Source organism: Oryzias latipes, chromosome 17, assembly GCF_053564925.1.
Source record: "Oryzias latipes strain Hd-rR chromosome 17, Olatipes_Hd-rR_3.1".
NCBI classification, from domain to species: Eukaryota; Metazoa; Chordata; class Actinopteri; order Beloniformes; family Adrianichthyidae; genus Oryzias; species Oryzias latipes.
Window position 1 is genome coordinate 2924765 of NC_136253.1, and position 20841 is coordinate 2945605.

General features: G+C 41.7%; 1 protein-coding gene across 2 annotated transcripts in view; it reads right to left on the minus strand.

The window, feature by feature from the left end:
• cntnap3 (contactin associated protein family member 3) overlaps positions 1-20841 on the minus strand; it is a 195534-nt gene that overhangs the window by 75237 nt on the left and 99456 nt on the right. For both annotated transcript variants that reach the window (XM_023965219.2, XM_023965220.2), the window contains exons 4-5: positions 14224-14371; positions 7151-7360 (exon numbers count right to left, since the gene is read on the minus strand). In XM_023965219.2, the coding sequence (XP_023820987.1) occupies positions 7151-7360; positions 14224-14371 (358 nt within the window). The remainder of the gene's footprint in view (positions 1-7150; positions 7361-14223; positions 14372-20841) is intronic.

The following is a 20841-nucleotide window of genomic DNA, read 5'->3' on the forward strand; positions in this document are numbered from 1 at the left end:
GGTATGTCTTGCAGTTGCCTTGAGGCTCAGGCGGCCACTTCAAGGAACATCAAGAAAATGGAACGTCCCATTGCTGTGCGTGTGGTAAGTGTGTTGTGAAGTATTTGTGAGGCTAGTGTACGTTTCACGCACTTATAAGGAACAGGTAACTCTGTCGTATAATACCCTTTATGCAGAACTCCAGTCATTAGTGAGGTTAGAGCGCACTGGCTCCTTACTGACCGCGCACAATTGCAGAACCCACGGCATGTGCAGGTGATACGAAAGTGCCTGGAAGCCACCAGCAGGAGGCCCACACATCCACTCTGATTGTCAAATTTCTTCATTTCTAATGGCCAGAGTGTGCACAAGGAGTGTACCTGTCCGTTTTATGTGAACAGCACTAACAAACCCCTTGCGCAGGGCAAAGTCTTTGGGGGATTGAAAAATGGAAAATCCATACGGCATAGCTGTGAGCCTCTTATTTACATTTACGTCTTATTTCAATTACTCATAAAAACTGCAACAGTTGAGCAAACAGGGTCCACAGCAGTCCTGGACTGTTTTCTTCTTTCTATCTGTGTGTTTAAGCGAAAATGTCACCCCCGCCACATCCTACAAAACTCACCAAAACTGGCATCCACTTAGTACCCGGTTAAAATGAATTTTGGGCAAAGTGGATGATTAACCCACAAAAATGATGACATCATAGCAGGCAAAACAAAAAATAAAAAGGAACAGGGCCAAAATCACTTGTGGGGCTCAAAAATATTTAAAATCAAGTAACAAAACCAAAACACATTTGTTGGGGATACAAACAACATTTTGAGATTATTATGGGATGGCCTCAGGACCTATGGCACCTGTGGCAGCCATTAATTGAATGGAATTGGGTCTTCCACCAATCTTTACAAAATTTTACACATATGCAGCCTGCTTACGTCCACAGCCACAGCCAAAGTTATGGTATGGTCAGAAGCTCCCATCTTGAATTTTCTCAGAAAATCACCTTTTAGTACCTTCTACAAGTTTAAACTCATCTAGGGATTAAGATCTATTGCCTCTTGACTCCCCAACCATCACCAGGAAACCATTTGGGGAAAAAAGGTTGGTTTTAAGATTTTGAACAAAGTCAGTGTGGCAAGCTCAAAAAGTGCCGTCTTCTTGTTGCTCGCACATTTTTTTACTGAAATATTAATAATATATGACTCTCTGGCTCTAGCTAAATGAAACAATATGACATTGAAATGAACATATTAGGAATGTGGGCGTGGTTAACCAAAACACATCTGTTGCTAAGGAAATCCAAAAATGTACATTTGCTGATTCTTCTAAAAATGACATAGACGTATTCATCCCCCCAGGCAGCCAAAAATTAAAATGGTTGGTTAAATGGGGATAAAACGAAAAGACCAGGGTGGCGGAGGCAGAAGGAGGAGCGTGTAGCAGTAACTCGGCCAGTGAGGGCAAAGAAAAAGGGGGTGGCACGGGTGGGGCAGAAAGCACCTGCGGGCTACATCACACGGCTAAAGGCTTCAATGTCATATTAATTTTACCACTGCATCATTCCTGCAGCTAAAGTCTGCATATCAACAATTCCAGAGCAACTCAGTTCACAAAGAAAATGTACATTAGGGTTAAAAATGCTGTTTAAAGAGTCCAAACTTGTTCAAAGGAGGGTGAAATGCCAAGCAGCAGCTTTTTCTCATTTACAGGCGTTCTGCTCTGACTGCGCTACCCTCACTGCTGCAGGCTGAGCTGAGCGCAACCTCTTTCACTTTATCATTCAACACATGCCCTCCAGACAATATCACTTCACTGTATCTTGTCTGCTGTTCTATTACTGCTGCTCAAAATCTGATCACTTTTATCAGAAAACCGGCTGCTGTAATTATTTCTGCAGCTCACTCTCATATAGAACGACGGCGGCGATGAAGAGTGAAATGACTCAGTTCAGGTCATAGAGCACACACTTTGCTGAATGACTTTAGTGACTGCACATGTTTTTTTCTCCCTCTTTTATTAGCAATTACTGTTCTTTTTTTCTTGTGCTTTTTTGTGTACAATCAGGGCAATTAAAACATTATTTACAAACACATACTAAAAAACGTACATTGCAGTTTCTGAATTGCATTAAATTTAAGCATCTCTTCTGAAATTTTTGAGTTTTAAAGTTTCCTTTTCTCTTCAGCTTGTATTTTTTTCCGCCCCTCTGAGATTTTTCATTCTTTCTTTCTTTTTGTCGGAGCTCAATCTCTTTGAGCGTCTTGCTTTGCTCTGCTTCCAGTCTTTGTTTCAAACTTGATTACTTTTACTGACTGTCACACACTTGTGTTGTTTGTGTGGTATTTATTTCCATACTTCTCACTTTTCTTTGCTCTTTGTTGATTCCTGTTTTCTCCAAAGCTACAGCTTTTATAACATGGGATGGTGTTTCTGATAAATTGACCTGCTCCAGCACCGTAAAGTGCATCCGTTTTTTAAAACTGCAGAGGTTAGTTTAGGTTTGCTTTAGTTTGTCTTTTGGGCAATATGCACAATTGGAAGTCCTCTAACTTTGCAGATGCAGTGCAGAAATGGCACAACTGAAGCAGACAAAGAGAGCTGGTAAGCCATAAAAAAAGACGCTTTGAGTTATTTTTTATCAACACCGTCCCTTGTGAGCGGGTAAGGGACAAGATGACAGAGGATGAAGTATTCCACAGAGAATTGCTTAAAGAACAGAAACCCTTTCTTCTTGCTGTTTTCAAAAAACGACAGAGATTTTTAAAAAGGAAATCTGACAACAAAGAGGAACTGAAGAGAAAAATAATGCCAACATGGAAAGAAAGGAAAGAGAAATGTGAATTTGAAAATAAAAGTCATATTGAGTCTGAAAATAGAATTTCTTTTGATCGTGGATGAAAGACGTTGGCCAGACTTGACAAAAAATCTCCACAATAATGTCTTGAAGCTGCACATTTCAGTCATAATATGCTTTGAATTCAAATAAGTTACCTGAAAGTAAAAATTCCCTGGTGCTTCTTGTAATCATAAAACAAACGCTCAGATTTGCCTGCATTTCACTTTGAAATCTCCAACTGTTGATGAGAACAACATTACTTTTGCAAAGAGGGCGTTTGCTGCAGCTTGTAAATCTGACTGAAAGGGAAATTAAAAAAAACATGTGCCACGCTAAAAAAACCAGAGAACTACACAACAGATGTCGTTGTGTGGCTGTTATTGTGGTATAAGGATTTTCTAAAAAGCCCGACTACAGACTAGTGACCTGCTCAGGGTGTACCTCGCCTTTGCCCAACGGGGGCTTGGTTGGCTCTAGCTACCCCATGACCCTGAGAGGAATAAAGCAGCTTCTATAAAAAGATAGAAAAAAGTCTGTAATTCTGCACATTAGTCATCAAAGACTAGACGATACAGCAAAAAAAGTTAAATATTCAGTAACAAAAGGGTGTAGCTAAAAGATGTTTAGGTTTAGAATACTTCGAAAAGTAGTTGTGTAGTTGTTGTACTTGTGCCGAAGGCGGGGTGCTACAGCCCCCTCACCTTCCAGAGGGAGCCTTACCTTCAATCCTCCTTAATTATAGTTTAAACCCAGCCAATTTAAACTGAGCTTTGTTTTGGTTTGGATTCTAAGCTGAAAAGAAAAAAAAAAACTACCAAAATAAAATCCCAGCCTTGTAAAGAGAAAGAGTAAAACTAAAAAGAAGAATTCCTGATATGTATTCATAAGAAAAGTCAGAATTGAGAATTATGTGCCAAACAAAACGGACAAGTTTAGAACAAACTTCACACTATTCTCTCATGGTTGTGAGGGTGGGAGGAGGGGGGTGGGGGGTTCCTGGCTGCAGGGCATGCATGGGATTCAGATGGGAATCCTGAGGAGAAGTTTGCCATATGGTGATGATTCAGCATGGCAGCCTGACAACATCTGGCTTAACCCAGTTCACACAAACATTATCATCCATGTGAACACAGTTTGTAAGCCGTACATCAACTGTGGCGGATGCTGGCCCAAACACATGCTGCCGCGAACGGAGGACATCCATCATGGAGGTTGCACCAAATGTAAGATTCAACCCACAGATGGCACGCCGGGCACATGAAAAATCCACTTTTCAAGCTCTCCACATTTTCATGCATGCGCTACATGACAGTCACGTCTTAGAGGTGCAGCGGTGGAAAATACGATTCTTCCTCTCTGGTGAAATCCAACAGCCAAAGTTTTCTCTAATGTCAAAATGTTAAATTAAATCAAACCAGAGATATTCTCCTCCAGTTTTTAATGACTTTGTAAAAATATCGGGAGTTTCAATTGTTTTTTTTAAATATGTTATTATAAAATTGAAATCCCTTTGTCTGAATTGCTGTTTGCAGGTAGGCTGTGTTTTTAACATAGTGGCAGTGAAGTAATCGTTTAAAAGGGCTACACTACATTGTTTAGAATCGATCTAATCCTAAGTGTTCAGCATTCTTTTCATGTCCTTTTAAAAAGTCAGAGTCTGTAAATGATCTCGATCCTCTGCTCCTGTCACTCTGGGAAACTTGTAGACATAAGTACAGCAGAGCAGTAACCTCAGAAGTCAAACAGTGAAAATAATGCTTGAGGTGGGTCAGCCATATTGACTGGAGCTTACACTAACTTAAAGACCCACTCATTTGAAAAGTGTGTGTATGTTTCTTCATTGAAATCATTGTGAATAGGGAGCAGATGCTACAATGTTGATGGAAAAAGCCTGTAGCAGTGATGTAGATACTACAGTCAGTGGGCCACAGGCTTGCTGCTCCGCTCCATTCTGATGCACCCACATGCAGACAAATAGATCCATATACATCTTTGTCGGGGTCGTGAGGGGCTGTAAGCCAGCAGGAGAACATGTAAACACAGGGAGGATGGGAAGGGGGTGGGCTTAGTCTGTGCCAACAGTGCCGCTCACAACCCAGAGGTGAATTTCTGATGAACTCCTGCTGCTCTGCAGCAACTATGTCCTAGAAAACAACACAGGGTTTTGGAATTTGCCTAAAAATGGCATAATCATAATAAAAGACCAACGGAAATGATTTTATAATAGATCTAAATTTGAAAAAACAAAATTAGGCAATTGAGTAGAACCATACCAAATAGAAAAACATCTCAGAAAATGTGAATGTAAACATTTTTGGCCATTGAAACAACTATTTTATAAATGAGAAAAAGATGTCACATATTGAAAAATGCTTTGCAGTATTGCACACAGTACACACACATCAAATTAGATCCATTAAATGTGTTGATGATCAATTTAAGGCAAGTAATTGGTTATTGTATTGGCTATTGTGTTAGCCTGGAGACAGTGCTGGCAGCGCAGACTTCCTGGAAGGGGCTGTTCTCACTTGTCTACGTCAGCTTGCGAGAACCCGCTCGTTTTTGTGGGATGGGAGGGGCTGGTGCTCAGAGCACAGGTTTTTAGAGAAATACTCAGAAATGCGTGAATGTAGCAAAATATCACTTTGGGGTTTCTTTTCGTGAGGACTGCTGACACAGTGTCAGTCTGCTTTTTGCCTTCCTCATTCTCGTCTCTCTGTGCAGGTTGGCTGTGGCTAGAGGTAAGATCTTAAGCCCGAGCCCGAGTCAGAACCCGACCCGGTCAGGCACTAAATGACAATCATTACGTTCGGGTCGGTTCGGTTCGGGCTTCTCTCTCGCTGACTTTTTTAATAAACATATTGTAATGGCTGCAAAGTAGCTCCTTAGGCGGGCGGTTGTCAAACAGCTCTTTATTAATCCTGTATGTCAGAACGGTTACCGCACGAACGCGCACACACACACACACACAGGTAGACCCCGCCCCCTCTATCCCACCTGTCACCAGCCCACCGTTGATTGACATACACTGTGGTCCAGCAACTGGCAGAAAGAGGGGGGCGCCGGCCACCCGCAGCTCTGCGCACGTGTCATGAATGTAATCTTCCCTCCTCAAGTCTGCATCTATTTTGTTTATTTTGGCTATTTCTCCGCGTAATGAAGCGAGTGTGGATCAAGATCTCTCTCTCACTCTCTTTGTCTGCCCTCTTATTCTGTGTTCCAGCGTTATTTCGTTGTGCAAATGCATTTATCATGATCATAAAAATATGTAGATTATTTTAACCTTAAGAAATCTGGCATTTTTTTCTGCCAAAAATACTATGGGATAAATTGAAATTTCGAGTTTGCTTCGAGCTCGGGCCTGCAAATCAAGTTAATTGGTCGGGTTTGGGCTGGGTTGGGCTTTAATGCCCGCGGGCCTGGGTCGGGTCGGGCTGGATTTTTTAGGCCCGATCTTACCTCTAGCTGTGGCTCTCTTGGAGGACTGCGCCCCCTCCATGGAGTGGCACACAGCTGCCTGCACATTAGGTTCATTTGTTTGAGCTGTATTTAAGTGGTTCTGTTTCTGCACTCTGTGTCGGAGTATTGCTTGTTCAATTCTAGCTCTAGCTCTTCTTGATGTTTTTGTAGTACGGGTTTTGTTATTAAATATTTTATTTCTTCATGTCTTCTGGTCCTGCATCTGGGCCATCCTGATACCCTCGTAACAACTGGACATTATAATACGCTTAAAAGCTCAAAAATGTGATTTTGCATTAAATAGGCCCTTTAATGAATATTGCTTTAAGGAAATTAAAACTTATTTTATGTTTCATAAATTTAGAACACTGGAAAAAATATAATGTTAGCAACTCATGGTGTCACACAGAAATCAGCTTAATAATTCAAAGCACCTGTGAAGATATTTATCTAAAAAACATGAGTCAAAAACACAAGTGTATTTGTGAGTTAATATATACTATAAATATAAGTGCACACATTTATAAGCAAAAGATTTTCAGCGTAGCCATAGTAGTTTGATCTTTACAGTATCATCAAATCTAAATGTGAAGGTGAATTTGCAGATTTTTGTTCTGCTGCGTTCAACTGAATCATCACACAACTCTTCTTTTAGTAACTAAAAGCAGCTTGAATTGTATTTTTGTTCTATGCCTATAGTCTTCTAAGTTTTAAAGCTTTCTTCATAAACAGGTCAAAACATGTAGCTTAGCACATCAAATTTCCCCTCATTTTTAAAATGAAGCTCACTCATAACAGTCCACCGTGTGTGGAACTCTGGTTTCCTAAAATATCTAAATGAAGTAACAGGTTGGTGTTGTCTGGCTCTACCTTGTCTAAGCAGCAAAAGCAGTTTTCCTCTGTCCAGCTCCAGACTGAGGCTGAATCCATGTTGTCCCTCTGCATGCAGCAACATCCCAGAATTCTTCATTGTTTTAAACTCCAGGGAGACGACCTCCTTGGACTTTTGTTCAAGTCCGGGACTGGGCCTGAACACCAGGCTGCTGGTGCCGTCGCTGCCAAAGCTCACCACATCAGAGGCTGAAAATTAAAACAGATTTCAAGATAAAACACAGACTTCTCAGCCATTCTGAAGACCTGAGCTGAAACATGCAGTCAAGAAAAGACTCTTTTACAACAACAAAAATCTCGGCATCTGCAGCTCATGTTGCTGTTTTTTTAATGAAGTTGGCAAGTCTTCGACTCCACTAAGCTCGCACTAATGCTCTTATTGCCCCGCTCAGTGCATTTCCCGCTGAGTAGTAAGCCAAACGTTGCAGCTCTGACATTCTGACTCATCACTCTGAACAGTGCTTTCAGCCTACTCTCTATAAAACCAAATGAGATAATTAAACTCCAGATTGTTATGTATATATCTGTAATGTGGCATTATTACTCCCATAATAATCCCTACGACTATTGTCACGTTTGGGCCGACAGCCAGGAGATAAAAAGTGCCGTCCTGCAGTGAGAAGAGCAACGTGTCCGATCCATTAATCAGCTGCTTGTTTGCCTTGCACACTCAGGAACCTGACAGTTAATGCTGCAGGGCTGTGAGAGGTTTGGAGCAGCAAACTTCACCTTTGTCCCAACTACACGTGCAAAAACATGACAGTTCCATTTAGTCTTATTTAGTGCATGACAGGATGTTTCACATGGTTTTCAACAACAAAGCTGGTATGTCTTTCTGGTTGAAATGCCCATAAACTATGCTTTTCGGTGGCTGCAATGATAAATTATGTCCTATTTACTGATTCTGAAATTGACAAAGTGAGGCCTGTTCTCAGGATAAAAAAAGCAGGATAAGAAAAAACCCATTTTAATTTAGAAACCAATCAACAATATTTTAAATGTCACAACAAAGCCACGTTTTGTATATTTTTACATTATCATGTATCATGCAGACTTAGATGGTTTGGAAATGTTCAGAGGAGGGACAGTGGATTTATTGGTAGAAGGATGTTGGAGATGGAGCTGCCTGGCAGGAGGGCAAGAGGACGGCCAAAGAGGAGATATATGGATGTCTTAACAGAGGACATGAAGTTGGCTAATGTTAGTGTAAAAGATGTCCATGATAGAGTGAAGTGGAAAACGATGATTCGCTGTGGTGACCCCTGATGGGAAAAGCCGAAAGAGAAAGAAAATGTATGCTTACATCAATAATTGAGTATTATATATCTGTCACATGAAGTGTCATTCAAATGAATGTTTGCTGAAATTATGTAAAAGTGTTTTGATGGATAATCTACAAGCACTCCATTTTGTTTCTTGATAAATAATCTGCACTTGATGTGATGAGTACGGTGGCCCTGAAGTGCAAATAAAATCAACGAATCAGTTCACACAAAAACATTTTAAAGATCACAAAAACAAAGCAAAAAAAGCAAAACAAATATAAAAAAACCCATAACATTTTGGAAAACAAAAGTAATTTTCAGGAAAAGAAACAAAATGTTAGAAAAACAAAAGACAATGAACAACTTGAAAAGGTAGCACATCTTTGGCTTCGTTCACACTGCAGGCCGAAACGACCCAATTCTGATTTTTTTGCCCCTATTCAACCTGTATCTGATCTTTTAATGACAGTCTGAACGACACAGATCTGATCTTTTTAAATGTGACCCAGGCCACTTGGGTATGTGGTTCTGAATCCGATACGTATCCGATCTTTTGAAATGCGACCTCCGTCTGAACGGCCAGGCCACATGTATCCGACCCGTACGTCATCGATACGCTACAAACGTCATAATTCTGCGTTGAAGAAGGCGGGAAATAGAACATAAACATCAACCATGGCGGACGATGCTGCTGAGACCAGTCAGTGGAAGGGAAGTGAGGTCACCATTTGATTACTATTTGGGGTGACAGCTCTATTCAGGCCAAACTCCAGGGCTCTTATCAGAAACCAGGCGGTTTTTGAAAATATTTCCAGCGAAATGGCAGAGCGTGGTGTTGAACCTTTCCTGCGATGACTTTTTTTTCTTTCCGACCGTTGTCAGAAGCGCAGGGGAGACCTTCTCCAGGGCTGAAGGCGGATCCTCCTTCGGGGTTCACTTCCCCGTTCGGACCCTCAGATTCTCCGGAGCGGGTTAATAAAGAGTCAATAGCAGTTCTGCTGGGGAAGCCTTCTTTTATTATCGTTCTCTTTCCTCCGTAACACACAACATGAATGCGCGCCCCCACTGTCCCCCTCATTCTCTACCTCGCTGGCTCCAATGCCTTCTTAAAATGAGAAGATTGTAATTGTGCTGGCTCCTAAGTGAAAATAAATGTAATAATGCAAAAAGAGCTCCGCTGTTGACAACAGTGTTGTTGACATCCATTGTTAACGTTAGCTACTTCTGCAAACAACGAGTGACGTCGTTCACCGTTGAGTACTTGTCTGTACATGCGGGTCAATTCTGTGTAATTTCACGGTCACACAGTAGATCACAAAAGTGCGCATTTAATTGGAAATGTGAACGGCCTTGCAAAAAAAACGGTGCCATCGCATGTGAGCATTTGCCCACTCAAGTCGGTTACGACGAACTGGAGTGAGGTCGAGACCTCGATGAGGACGACGAGCATGCAGATGAGCTTCCCTGAGACGGTTCCTGACAGTTTGTGCAGAAATTCTGTGGTTATGCAAACCGATTGTTTCAGCAGCTGTCCGAGTGGCTGGTCTCAGACGATCTTGGAGGTGGACATGCTGGATGTGGAGGTCTTGGGCTGGTGTGGTTACACGTGGTCTGCGGTTGTGAGGCCGGTTGGATGTGCTGCCAAATTCTCGGAAACGCCTTTGGAGACGGCTTATGGTGGAGAAATGGACATTCAATTCCCTAGCAACAGCTCTGGTGGACATTCCTGCTATCAGCATGCCAATTGCACGCTCCCTCACAGCACCAGACCAGCCACCGCCCACCCATCCTCCAACCCCCCTCTGCCTCACCCTGAATCAGGTTAGGATGGAGTTAAGGAGAACAAAGGCCAGGAAGGCAACAGGCCCTGACAGCATCACCTCCAGGCTCCTCAGGGAGTGTGCAGACCAGCTCTGTGTGGTGATGCTGTTCATATTTAATATGAGCCTCAGACTGGAGAAGGTACCAGTCCTCTGGAGGACTTCCTGCCTGGTTCCGGTTCCAAAGGTACCTCGTCCTACGGAACCGAACCACTTCAGACCTGTCGCCTTGACTTCCCACCTGATGAAGGCTATGGAGAGGATCATCCTCAGCCATCTCCGCACTCAGGTGAGCTCAGCACTGGACCCGCTGCAGTTTGCATATCGACCAGGCATCGGGGTGGATGACGCCATCATCTACCTGCAGCATCGGGCCCTGTCTCACCTGGAGGCCCCTGGGAGCACTGTGAGAGTTTTTTGATTTCTCCAGTGCTTTCAACACAATTCAGCCATCACTGCTGAGGAGGAAGCTGGAGGTTGCAGGTGTGGACCAACATCTGGTTGCTTGGACCATCAACTACCTCACAGACAGGCCACAGTTTGTGAGGCTGTGTGTCTGATGTGGTGGTCTGCAGCACGGGGGCACCTCAAGGGACTGTGCTCTCCCCATTCCTGTACACATCAGACTTCACCTACGACTCCCACCACTGTCATCTGCAGAAGTTCTCAGAGGACAGTGCCATTGTGGGCTGTGTATCAGGGGGGGATGAGCAGGAGTACAGGGGGGTCATCACTGACTTTGTTAGCTGGTGTGAAGTTAACCACCTGCTGCTTAACACCAGCAAGACAAAGGAGCTGATCCTGGACTTCAGGAGGTCCTCACCATCACAGTCACCGGTGAACATCCAGGGTTCAGACATTGAGGTCGTGGACACATTTAAATATCTGGGTGTTCACCTGAACAACAGACTGGACTGGTCCAACAACACGGATGCTCTGTACAGGAGGGGCCAGAGTCGCCTTCACCTGCTGAGGAGACTGAGGTCCTTTGGCGTGTGCAGACAGCTGCTGAGGACCTTTTACGACACTGTGGTGGCCTCAGTGGTCCTTTATGGAGTTGTGTGCTGGGCGGGGGGCAGTGCAGGCAGAGACTTGAAGAGGCTTAACAAACTGGTTAGGAGGGCCGGCTCTGTCCTGGGCTGCACACTTGAGTCCATGGAGGAGGTGGCGGACAGGAGGATGTTAGCTAAGCTGACATCCATCATGGATAACCCCTCCCACCCCCTGCACAAAACTGTAGAGGCGCTGACCAGCTCCTTCAGCACAAGACTGTTGCACCCTCAGTGTAAGAAGGAGCGCTACCGCAGGTCATTCCTCCCCACAGCCATCAGACTGTACAACACCGTGTTACAGTGACACTCCACGGTCCCAGGGGTGTTTTTCTGTTTAGTCATTGATTCATTTACTTTTGTTGTAGTTGTTGTTTTTCAATTTTAAATTGTTTTTTGTTCCTGAACAGTTGTTTGTTTTTGTTTTTGGTCTGAACTTCATTAGTTATTTCTGTATTTTGAAAAAATTTGTAATGTTTTTTTACAGTTTACATGTTTTGCAGACCGCATGTTTTTTACACTTTTGCACCTGTATTTATTTAATATTTAGTTCTTTATTTAATAAGAATCTCATTTTTGATAATAATTTTTCATAATAATTTTAGTAATATTTTTAATTATCTAATATAAATGTAATTTGTGATGTCCTTTATTGATGTTATATTATATAGATTATTTCTGAATGTCGTGTTGCTGCCACAGATAAATGAAATTTCCCCATTGTGGGATTAATAAAGTCATCTATCTATCTATCAAAACTTGAGACATCTGTGGCATTGTGCTGTGTGATACAACTGAAGGTTACAGAGTGGCCTTTTCTTGTGGCCAGTCTAAGGCACACCTGTGCAATAACCATGCTGTCTGATCAGCATCTTGATATGGCACGCCTGTGAGGTGGGATGGATTGTCTTGGCAAAGGAGAAGTGCTCACTATCACAGATTTAGACAGATTGGTGAACAATATTTCAGAGAACTGCTTATTTTGTGTAAAAATGGGAGCAATAACAAAAGTGTTGCGTTTATGTTTTTGGTCAGTGTATAAACAAGTAACACAATAGGGGGGGGGATTTTTTAATGTCACTTCTTCCCACTCCCTCTCAAGCAACGAAGTGAACTTGATTCAAATTGATAGTCAATATATTTAATGGATCTGATGTGATGTGTGTGTACTTGGTGCATTACTGCAGAAACGTCTATTTATATTTGAATGATTGCAATGTCAAGAATATGGCATCGTCTTCTAAAATCTTTGCTTTTTTGTTTCTTATCAATGTATTAATTTATATCTGAAATGGGTTTGATATATCTGTGTTTTTAAAATCATTTTATATATATATATATATATATATATATTAAAAAAAATGCCCCTCTCACCCTCCGCGGGTGGTTTCTCCTCCAAGCTCGGGTCCTCTACCAGAGGCCTGGGAGCTTGAGGGTCCTGCAGTATCTTAGCTGTTCCTAGCACTGCGCTTTTCTGGACTGAGAGGTCTGAGGTCTTTCCAGGTATCTGTTGTAGCCACTCCTCCAGCTTGGGGGTTACTGCCCCGAGTGCTCCAATTACCACAGGCACCACTGTCACCTTCACTTTCCAGGCTTTCTCCAGTTCTTCTCTGAGTCCCTGGTATTTCTCCAGTTTCTCATGTTCCTTCTTCCTGATGTTCCCATCTCTTGGCACTGCCACATCCACCACAACGGCTTTCTTCTGTTCTTTATCCACCACTACAATGTCTGGTTGGTTCGCCATTACCATCCTATCAGTCTGGATCTGGAAGTCCCACAGGATCTTTGCCCTCTCATTCTCTACCACCTTCAGAGGTGTTTCCCATTTTGACCTTGGGGTTTCCAGTTCATATTCTGCACACATGTTCCTGTATATTATTCCAGCTACTTGATTGTGGCGCTCCATGTATGCTAGATGTATGCTAGAGTCCATGTATGGACTAGATGTGAGATATCTCTCTCTCTCTCTCTCTCTCTCTCTCTCTCTCTCTCTCTCTCTCTCTCTCTCTCTCTCTCTCTCTCTCTCTCTCTCTATATATACATATATATATATATTTTTTGTTTTGTCCTGTTTCACCAAAGAGATTGGTTTCTATTCTGCTCAGAGTTTTCAAATAAAAACGCACCAATTAAAGTTCAAATCATCTTTTTAGGGCATTATCTCTCCTATGATCTCCATTCCTCAAAACATAAATGTTCATCATAAAAAACTCCACAAACTTCCTCTGACGGTAAATTAACTAATGAGAAGCTTTCTTTGTTGAAATATTGATGACCAAAATACAAAACCTCCTATCTGTAATTTTTTTGATTTTGATTTCTTACATTAGACGCTGAAAACAACGATAACTACAATTAAGGTAAATCTGCAAAAACAAACACTGCCTTTTTTCATGACACAAGACAAAAACTTTCCATCAGCGTTGACTCGAATATTTGAAACAAACACAAAAAGGTTTTTCTTTTCTGATGGAAGGGTTTTGTATTTTGGTCATTTCACAAAGAAAGCTTCTCATTAGTTAATTTACCATCAGAGGAAGTTTGTGGAGGTTTTTATAATGAACACTTATGTTTTGAGGAATGGAGGGTCATAGGAGAGATAATGACCTAAAAAAGACGATTTGAACTTTAGATGATGCGCTTCTTTTAAAAAGACAAGACAATGTGAAAACTTCAAATCGGACTTTTTTTAGTATCTTTAAGTTAAGTTTAACCAACAAGTTAACTATAAGCCTATTTTCTGACTTTAAAAGATCAAAAACCTTGTTGCGCTACTGAATTTATTTGAATGACCCAAATGTTTTTTTGAGAATATAGCATAAAGAAACAAAAAGGGTAACTGCAGCATTTTTAAACCTTTGATAAAGCACCATTGAGACTGCAGAGAGCTCAGTGAAGCTGCAGAGGATGAGACTCACTGTAGGGACATCCGTAGGTTTCCACTCGGAGTCCAATGCGCCCGCTGGGATTCCAGTCCAGAGGAATAAGGCGCAGGAAGCGAGCGACGGCGGGCTGCTGCAGCTTGTGCTGAACCACACTGTCTGCATTACTGTTTCCAGGAAATGACTGAAATCAAAGACAAACACGACACTAGTCTTCAGTTTTAGGACCATGAAAGAAGGCTTGTGATCATTAAGCTTAAAAACAACCTGTTTGTTCAGGGAATCAACACCCCCCCCCCCCCCCCCCCTCACTCTGATGGATCCCTTTAAGTCAATTTTTCTTTCTTTCTTTCTTTTCATCTCCTCCTTCCATTCTAATTACACAGATGCCTTCAAGAGGGGATGCAGGTTAACTGGTTTTTCTCCCTAATGAAAAGAAGTGTAGATATAAAATAACTTATTAATTCTACAGTCATCAAGAGACTGAAGCTGAATTATCACGTCTAATGAAAAAAGAACAGAGCTGAGGTTTATGAAAAATGCTTCAGAAAAATGTCCAAATGTAGAGTGAATTCACTTTGAGGGATCTTTGTGTTTAAATGAGAGGAAGATGCGTTTTTGATGAGTTTCTTTTTGAGTTGTTAGATTTATGGTGAATTTATAACCATTTGAGATGCAGTGTTACAGCAGAACAGTTTATACGAAAACTGGGGATTTCAAATCATGCAACAACCCAACAATTAACAATATGACAAAATCATTTCTAATGAATTCCAAAGGAGAATGTTGAATGCATGAAAATATTCTACCGAAAAAGAAAACATTGGCGAAATGAGAAAAAAAAACTCTGCATTCATGGATGCATTTACTTGTTTACAAAGATTTTGGATCCAGGTTGTCTGAGATGTCTAAACCTCCTGCCCCTCTAGTACACTACAAAAAGAAGAAAGGATTTTTGCCAAAGACAATATTTCTGGCAGCAGAAGAACATCCATCTGTCTATTACGTATTCCTGCTTATTAGTAGGGTCAGAAAAGATACTGTAACCTTTCCCAGGGCGAATGTAGGTCGACCCAATCGGGATTTGAACCAGTGGGGCAACAAATAAAAATCCACTTCTATCTCATACAAAGCAACTGACAGTAGATTACATGAAAGAATGATGTGCATTTTCATGGATGGATGGATGGATTCATGGAGGGAAAGAATGGATAGATGGATGGATGGATGGATTCATGGATGGATGGATGGATGGATTCATGGATGGATGGATGGATGGATGGATGGATGGATGGATGCATGGATGGATGGATGGATGGATGGATGCATGGATGGATGGATGATGGATGGATCCAGCATTGGTTTGCACATCTTTTTACTACAATTCTATGTTGACATAAATGGTGAAAAAAACAAGAGAAAACACCAGTCAGAGTAAATTAACACAAAATGCACAATTTATAAGTTTAATCTCGACTATAATCAAATTTAATGTTCTGCAGAGAGTTTGAGGAGCAAACTGGGAGGACGGAGAGACAAACTCCAACCCAGACATGCTCCTACCTTTCCTCCTGAACTTTACCTGTAACATTAATTACAGCTGCTATCTTTTGAAACCTGAGGCTGAGCTGCAAAACTTTGCTCCTTAGGAGCCCCGATATGTGTGATTCTTGCTCCTTTCATCGCACAGCACTTGCTCCACACTGTGACTGATGATTCATGAAGCCGGCATTCATTTTTGAATGTCTTCTGAGGCTGGTTGTAAAAAAGTTTGAGGACAACTGTAGAAATAATAAAGGGGCAAATGTTGGGTTAAATGGGTCTTGCTATAGGACCAGATTTCCACTCGCTGTTGGGCCCAAATTTGAGAATCTTTGGCACAAGCAGGCACCTTCAGACAGACAACTGAAGTATAAATTTGTGCTCATGAGCACTTTTTATTTTTACAGTAACCCACTCTGCAAATTCCATTAGGAATTCCTACATCAGGCTCATCCATGGATTCATTTATTAAAGGAGGCGTGGCCACAGTCTCCTATTGTTACTCAGTTCAAGTTGGCTAAAAACTTTGTCACAAAGTTGTTGCAGCAGAAAAAAAAAGACATTTTTTTTACATCTGGAATAGGCGACACATTTTTTTATTTATCCCATCAATGGTATGAAGCACATCGCCTATTTGTAGCTGAAATTATTTCCTACGTTCTCACTATGGTACCCAATATCAAAGATACTGTTTACCAGAACATCTGGTGCCCAAGCTCTTATGTCTTATGCTTTTCATCATCATTAGCAAAAACAATAAATGTTTTTTAAAGCAAATGATAAGTCCATGTCTAATTGATCCTCACAAATAAACCTCCAGAAGTGGGAGGCAGGAAGCAGTTGAGTTTTCCCACAGAGCACCGTCTTCTGAGAGAGCAGAAGATTTTAATGTTTCTCTGAATTTAGATGTTTTAATGCTGCCTGATTTATGTTTGTGATCTGTCAACTTGATAGGTTTCAGTCTTTTATTCCAGACTGAGCTTTTGGAAATTATGTCAATTTTGGCACGTTTTTTTCTAAAGATCGTCATCATTTTCAAATATCATGAAGTAAACAGACACATTCAGGTTTCAACCCTTGTTCTATCCTAGGCACTTTAACATTGGGAGGTGGGTCATCTAGACCCACTAGACAGTGCTCTGAACCTTTTTTCTTCAATGATTTGTGATCTTCACTGGTGTCCATGGATTACATGAAATCTTTCCACCTTTATCCACCTTTGTCATGGTAGGGAGAACACCTCAATGTAAGGGGGGGGGGGGTATTAGGATAGCACAAGGGTTAAAGCAATATCTATTTTTTATGGTCTCTAAATCTAACAAATCTTTCAGTGACAGTGACATTTTTTTGTGTGTGTGTGTTGCAGACAAGGTTGGGAGTTACAGGATAAATACTCTAACGTGCCTAACACTTCTAATGTGGCTAATGCTTCTTACATGTTTCAAACAAGTTCTGGAGTTACTATGAATGCAGTTAAAGCCTGACCGACTGATAAACTTACCAGGGACTTTTCTGTCTCTCTTGATGCACCAGTTTGGCTTATATATGACAAAAGTCCAAAAATAGCCTATTAATTGATGCTGCAGCTTATTATCTGGTGCACTCTATAGTGCGAAAATATGGCAATTAATTTATAATAAATAACACCAACTTTATTTAGGGAAAATCAACTTCTTTGCAGAATAGACATTTAGTTTTTAATAGAACGGTCTCCTTGTGTAGCAGACCTGAAAGCTGAACTGCTCTACTAGTAAAGCAACAAAAACATGAATGTAAAGAGATTTATGAACATTTTTCAATCTTTTCCCCTCAGGATAATCATCCACAGTTTTGTCCAAGATTGTAAAAGTTTGTGAACATCTGAGACAGATGTTCTGTAAACTCACAGCAACAAAGCCAGAGACTAAATGAGGGTGAAAGAAAAACCTATCCTTCCAACAAAGATAGAGAAGAAATAGAAAAGAAATCAAATTGGAAAATGGAAAATAACAGAATTGAGGAAATCAAAAAAAACAAAAACGGACAGAGCACAATCCTTCATTTTTATCCCCCCAGGCAGGAAAAACAAACAGATAAAGAGGAGGAAAGAAAAGATGGATTGCAGTATTTCCAAGCCCCTTCAGGCTTCAGATCAAAAGAGGAATGCAGAGATACTCCCAAACAGAGAGGATGAAGCCCAGTAGGTAATGTGTTGTGGCTGATCCAGCAGCTGTCAACTTTCACCTCCGACAGACTCTCTGACAAACGGGCCAGGCTGGCATATTTACACGACTGCAGACGCACTTTGAAATGCGTCTGCAGAATTTCCACTGAGCGGCGTTTAAGCGGCGAGAAGCTGTGAGGATGCTCCGCTTTGGGATTAGCTGGATTCCCTCCACATGACGACACCACCTCAGCTGGGCTTCAAATCAAAAGAGCCGCTCTGCAGAGCTGTAACAAATGCAGCTGCAACCTGGATTAGTGTCCACACTCAAAGTGGGTGGAAAGTTAAAAAAAAAAAAGTTGAGGTTGGGTTTGGGGTCACAGGAAGGACACAGATGAACATGTCTGAAACATGCTGACAAGATGCACAGCTGGGTTTTCTGCTACACCAAAAACACTGTGCTCAACCAAGTATAACCACTCCAGGGGAGAAAACACAAGTCCAGTGTGACATCGCTGAATGATATAACACTAAAGGGCAACGCTGTGCATGTAACGCAGGAAGTGATGCTTCACAGCCGCTGGGCTCCATCTGCCTCTTTTTCCACATTAATCAAACCTGCAGAGAGCCGCAGCGCCAGGCTCCTCTGTGGTTACAAACCAGAGCAAAAAAATGTAAAACACAGCATAAGCTAAAATGTAATTTGTGATGAACTTTTGAGAGATTGGAGTGGAACAGCTCCTTTTTACGGAGCCCGTGTCCTGATATGGACAAAATAAAAAATATGTTGTTCTCACAAATTAATATGTCGTTCCCACACAATAATTAATGTGTGCGAACAAAATAATTACTCACATCATAAGGCATTCATAAAAAAGGATATGCTCTACGTCCGGCCGCAAAAGCCGCTTCAGCGGTAACTTCTGTGTCTCTGTGACCCACATTCGTTCAAGAAAGGAAAAAGAAAAACGAGATTGATCAATTTATTATCGTCTCAATGAATATAAGAAAAATATCGTAAGATTTAGGCTGCCCAAACTTTGTGCTTCGCCACAACACAGCGATTCTCCGGACATAGCTCCTAGCTCCGCCGCAGAACTCTTTTGCTTTCATGCCGGCATTCGGACAGCAGGCTGGCCGTCTACCAGTTTAGGGTCGAATAGGAATAATAATATTCAGAACTTGTCTGTTATTAACATACTTGTTACCAGTCGCTTTACATCCGAAGGCTAGTAGCTACATGTTATCCCATCATTAACCTGTTGTATTTAAACTCTTAGAGAAACGCTGAGAGAAAAGCGGTGCTCTGGGTGTGCAGAGCAATTGAATCACAGCACTCTGTCAAAATTTCCGTTGTATTAAAGACCAAATAAGCATATTTGTCATTTCTAGACTTCAGATGGAAAGTCGGCATTTATCTGGTGAAAATGACGGCTTGAGTAAAGGTTTAAGACGTCAAAAGAGAGTAATTTGGCTGTTCTTTAGTTCTGTTCCAAAATTCCACTTCTGAAGGCTCGAAAAAGCGATTTAAATGAATAAAGAATATTTTATCAGCAGTTTCTTCCTAGTTCAGTCTGGAGGGCAGCTATCTCAGCTTGGATTCTCTGATCTACATGAGTGTGTGACGGCGCCTGTCGTTGAGTATCCTTAACTTGTGCTGCTCTTGTGCTTTTCATCAGAGTTGCAGGAAAAGCACAACATCTAGGTCTTATCCTTCACTCATTCACGTGGCTGACTTTACCTCTCCTCTTCCTCATCTTCTTCTTATAGGCTGGGGTGTGACATGTATTGTGACTGCATTTCTGAAGCATTTTTTGACACCTCAGCTGCTGTGCGGTTTAGCTTCAAACCAAAACCTTTTTTTCTTACATTTTTAATAACGTACCAGCCTTCAGATTCTGTAAAAGCTGAAATCCTGTAGAGTGATACATCAGTCCATGACCCCGTCTGTCCAATCTATCGACTGACCTACCAGCTGACCAACGGAAAAGCCAACCCACGGACCAACCAACCAATAGACAAACAGCTTTATTATATAAAACACATCTGAACAATGGTGGATGTGCATTCATGTAAATATATATATGAAGGGGGTATTTATCAACATTTTCAAAGACAAAGCACACATTCTAAATGGTAATGTGAGCATGTCTGGGGTGTCAGGTACCAAAGCAGAAATTGCATTTTCTTTCCTTTTATTTATGGGTATGCAGGCAATCACTGCTTAGGAAAAAATAGCCCACTCCATTCTCAAGGAACCCTGGTGCCCCGTCCGGCTTCTATGCATAGAAATTAGTTTCAGTTCAGAGCGGTCATCCTCACACCGCAGAAGTAAAAGGATCCCAGCTTTGGCTGGCTTGCAGCAGCTCGTCAGTGACATGAGTTCTCTGCAGCTTTCTTTCTTTTACAAGCATAAAGCTGAGCTTGTCTTCTTTGTTTGCTGTCCTGCATGTCTATTATCTGAAGTAATTTGAGTCATGGGCTGCACGGTGGCGCAGTGGTTAGCGCTCTTGGCTCACAGCAAGAAGGCCCCCGGTTTAAGTCCTGGCTGGCGGACATGAAAAACAGCATCAATGGGGGACCTTTCTGTGTGGAGTTTGCATGTTCTCCCCGTGCATACGTGGGTTTTCTCCGGGATCTCCGGCTTCCTCCCACCGTCCAAAAACATGCTACATAGGTTGATTGGCAACTCTAAATTGTCCATAGGTGTGAGTGTGAGAGTGAATGGATGTGTGATTGAGGATATTCTACCCTGCGACAGACTGGCGACCAGTCCAGGTTATCCCTTGCCTACGCCCAAGTGGCCGGGATAGGCTCCGGCAACCCCGTGACCCCGAAAGGGAATAAACAGATAAGAAGATGAATGAATGAATGAATAATTTGAGTCATGATGAAGAACCATAAATGCAACACCAAGGAGTCAAGACCTTAAGAATCGTCAAGATGTGTTGAAACCCTCTTGGGACCCC